Source organism: Apteryx rowi, unplaced genomic scaffold, assembly GCF_003343035.1.
Source record: "Apteryx rowi isolate R43461 unplaced genomic scaffold, aptRow1 scaffold_176, whole genome shotgun sequence".
In the NCBI taxonomy this organism is placed as follows: Eukaryota; Metazoa; Chordata; class Aves; order Apterygiformes; family Apterygidae; genus Apteryx; species Apteryx rowi.
The window spans coordinates 1254895-1258158 of NW_020448041.1; the positions used below are offsets into that span (position 1 = coordinate 1254895).

Genomic DNA, 3264 nt, shown 5'->3' on the forward strand with positions numbered 1-3264 from the left:
TTGAGGTCCCTTATTAAGGAAAATGTTGAGTAAGAAGGAAGATTTTCACGGAGACAAGGAGTAAGTTCAGAGGAAGGAGGTTGTGGCCAGYGCTACATGATCATGGTCAGAGAGAAGTTATGGGTAGTACTCCAGGGGGTCACTATTGGGGCTGCAGTGGTAAATTGGATCATAAAAGATCCGGAAAAGGGTTTGAATGGAAAAGTGACAAAATTTGCTACTGGCACTGTGTTGTTCAGGGCAATAAAGATGAYGGTTAACTGCAAACCTGCAGAAAGACCTCACACTTTTGACTGGCTGGCTGATAAAATGGCAGACGAAAATTAGTGCAGTAAAGTGATGCACATAGGAAATATCACACTAATTTTACATGTTGAATGAGTGGCTGTATGTTGGCTATTGCACTGATCGATAGAGGTCAGGAATGCAAGCAACAGGAGAGGAAGAGAGAACAGGGAATAGCGTTATTCTACTGTATGGCTTGATAAAATTTGGGGAATTTTAACCAGTAATTTTGGGAGCTTTTGTTCTTTTTGATTTCCCCATTTCAGGGAGGAAGTCTTTACCTTCTTTTAATGACAGCCGACATCCCTGTTCAGGAAGACGGAAGAGTCTTCTCCCAGAGACTGCTTGTCTCTCCAAATCTCATGTCACTGAGACTCACACGGGCAATTCAGTGAGTGAGATGTGAAATCCGGGGGGCCTTCGCTCTCACTCATATCGGGAAACTTCAGCTGGGAAAAGCCCCKATGGGTCATTGCTTTGTTATTTATATGAACCACACTCAACCAGAAAGGTCCGTATCCTGATGTGAAATGTCAGCGCAGACTCTCCCCTGATCGCTCTCTAGGATTATACACAGATACAAGTGTCAGAGAAGCAGATGGGCATATTTACATGAATCATTGGACCAGACGTTTTCATTATGCCTGGCATTCCTCATTCTTCCAGGGCAGATGTACTGACTGTCACTACAAGAAAAGACAGATCTTTCAAATGTAAAGCACCAGACAATATGGTATCTCCAGATTTGTGTGATAAGTGTTGTGGTTTTTTTTTTTGCCGCTGTATGCAGCTTGTTTCCTTTAAAATGTTTCTGCACAAGTCATTATATTTCAATGAAAATAAGATATAGAGGGAAGAAGTGGGAAAAATCATTCTTACAACAAGAATCTAATCTATTATCACCCTGCATCATCCAGAAGCATGGCTCAGAAATGCACCCTTTCTTTTGTAGCTGTAATTTGTGTTGCTGTTTTAGTGAGTATTTACCATAATTCTTCACGTTACTCTAGCAGAAAGTAGCCAGATGTGAAAAACAAAGAAATTACCCCCAAATCCTTGCCTTTCAAGATGTGGAACACTGTGAAAACATCACATGAGAGGGATCAATAAATGACTGCATTAAAGTGATATGTTTTAAAATGAAAAAAAAAAGAAATTCATGATTACTTAATTATTCCACTCCTGCACATGCTCTTTACTAAGTAGACTATGAGGGCATATGAGGGCATCTCTGCTTTTTCACTGAAAAATACGGTTTATTTTCCAGATTTGCTGGGATCCCATTGAACCCCAAGTCTTAAGGCCCATCACTTTCTATTCACTTTTTCTTACTAGACTCACTAGCCAATAGAAAATGCATTAGAAGGGAAACACGGATTGTGACTGAGGCAGGATTGGCTGCTGATATATTGAGAATTTCCAAAATGACTTAAAGTTGCCAAGATCAATCTCCTTGCTTTAGCCAAGCTGGCTATCTATTCACTGTAAGAGGAGGAGGAAGCTTGCTGTGGGCCAGTGTTGGTTCATGTCTGGAGGTAGCACCTTGGTAGCCTTCAGCTACTGCTGGTCACTACTGGATGGTCTCTCTGCAGTGCTTCCTCTTAGCCCCTCTATTATAGCTATGAGATTTTAGTAGATACCTGCACATTAATGGCACTCACGTAACCACAGTTAGGACACAGAAACATGAAACAGAGAACATCATTGAAAGGACAGGCGGACAATGACCCAGTTTTCTCTGAGGGATATCCATAGTGTCTCCAGAGCTGTTGAATAGGCATGCTTTGCTGCAGAAAAGACATTTTTCACCATTTCTGAAGAAAGTAAAAGGGGTAATATTAAGGACTACTACACTCATAACACAAGGATATGGGCACATATTCTGGACAGCAAAGTCTTAGGATGAATTTGAAGCCATGTGGGAAAGCCAGCCTGATCAATAACCTGGTAAAAAGAGCTTCCTGGGTCTATGTTGCCTTCTGTGAGTAGACCTCAGCCCTTCCCCAAGGCTAACCAATAAAGGCAGACTCCCACCACTTCAACCTTTCTTCTAGGAACTGCAGCAAAATGGTCTATTGCACCAAAGGGCTGAGATTGGACAAGGATGGACATAATCATCTTAACAGAAAAAGCCCTTTTACAGCCCCTGATTGGGCTTCTGTATGCCCACAGCAGACACCAGTGAACAACTCCAACAGGCGCTGCCCTCGGAGGTCTCAGCAGAGAAGCCTTTGGGAACTAGTGGGCAGGAACGGTGCTCTCCCAAGATCCTTCTAGACCGGTTTTCGGTAACACACTGAAGGAAGTATGAGATACTACACCCATCATTTCCTGCTCACTGCCCAATCACGCTAATGACAGTCTTGCCTGGATATCAGAAGGAGACCAATTTTTGGGGTCTCAGAGTCTGAAGTAAGCTCTCTTCCACTCAAGACACCCATGGGTTTTCATATAGGGGGATGTTGTTACAGCCAGCCCTTTTCCATCCACCACTTTCCACTGGCTGAATTCATTGTGGGAAACAGAGAGAGGAAAATTCCATGTATTTAGCTCATTTCTTACCCATTTGTGCAAGCAGAACAATGAGATCTGCTCCTTACAGGCCTTTGGACTGGGCTCGCAGAACCTGTCCTAAAGCTCTGCATGGGATCTCAGGGACAGCAGTAAYCACACGGCACACACCACAGTTACACCTGTTTTTCTTTTTTTTTTTAATAATTGAGAGGAAGGGATGACAATTGGGTTAGACAACTCAGAAACTGCTCCCAAAGCCACCACGGTGCCCCCTATTCCCCAGATGCTTTGTTTTCAGCGCCTATTTCCCCTTCCATGCCTGCGGGATGCAGCAGTAGACCTTGCAGTCAGACGAGAAAGACCGCGAGTATCCCTTGGAGCACTTGCTGGAACAGTACGCACCCTTCGGGCAGTACTTCATCTGCCCGTAGCCTGCAGGAGAGAGGCAAAGGGAGAGTGTCTGGG

The 3264-nt window shown here is 43.8% G+C and overlaps 1 protein-coding gene across 1 annotated transcript in view; it reads right to left on the reverse strand.

Moving 5' to 3' along the window:
- Window positions 1-3100: 3100 nt before the first annotated feature.
- LOC112963771 (cygnin-like) overlaps window positions 3101-3264 on the reverse strand; it is a 1641-nt gene continuing 1477 nt past the window's right edge. The window contains exon 2 of the mRNA XM_026061124.1: window positions 3101-3231. Within this exon, the coding sequence (XP_025916909.1) occupies window positions 3101-3231 (131 nt within the window). The remainder of the gene's footprint in view (window positions 3232-3264) is intronic.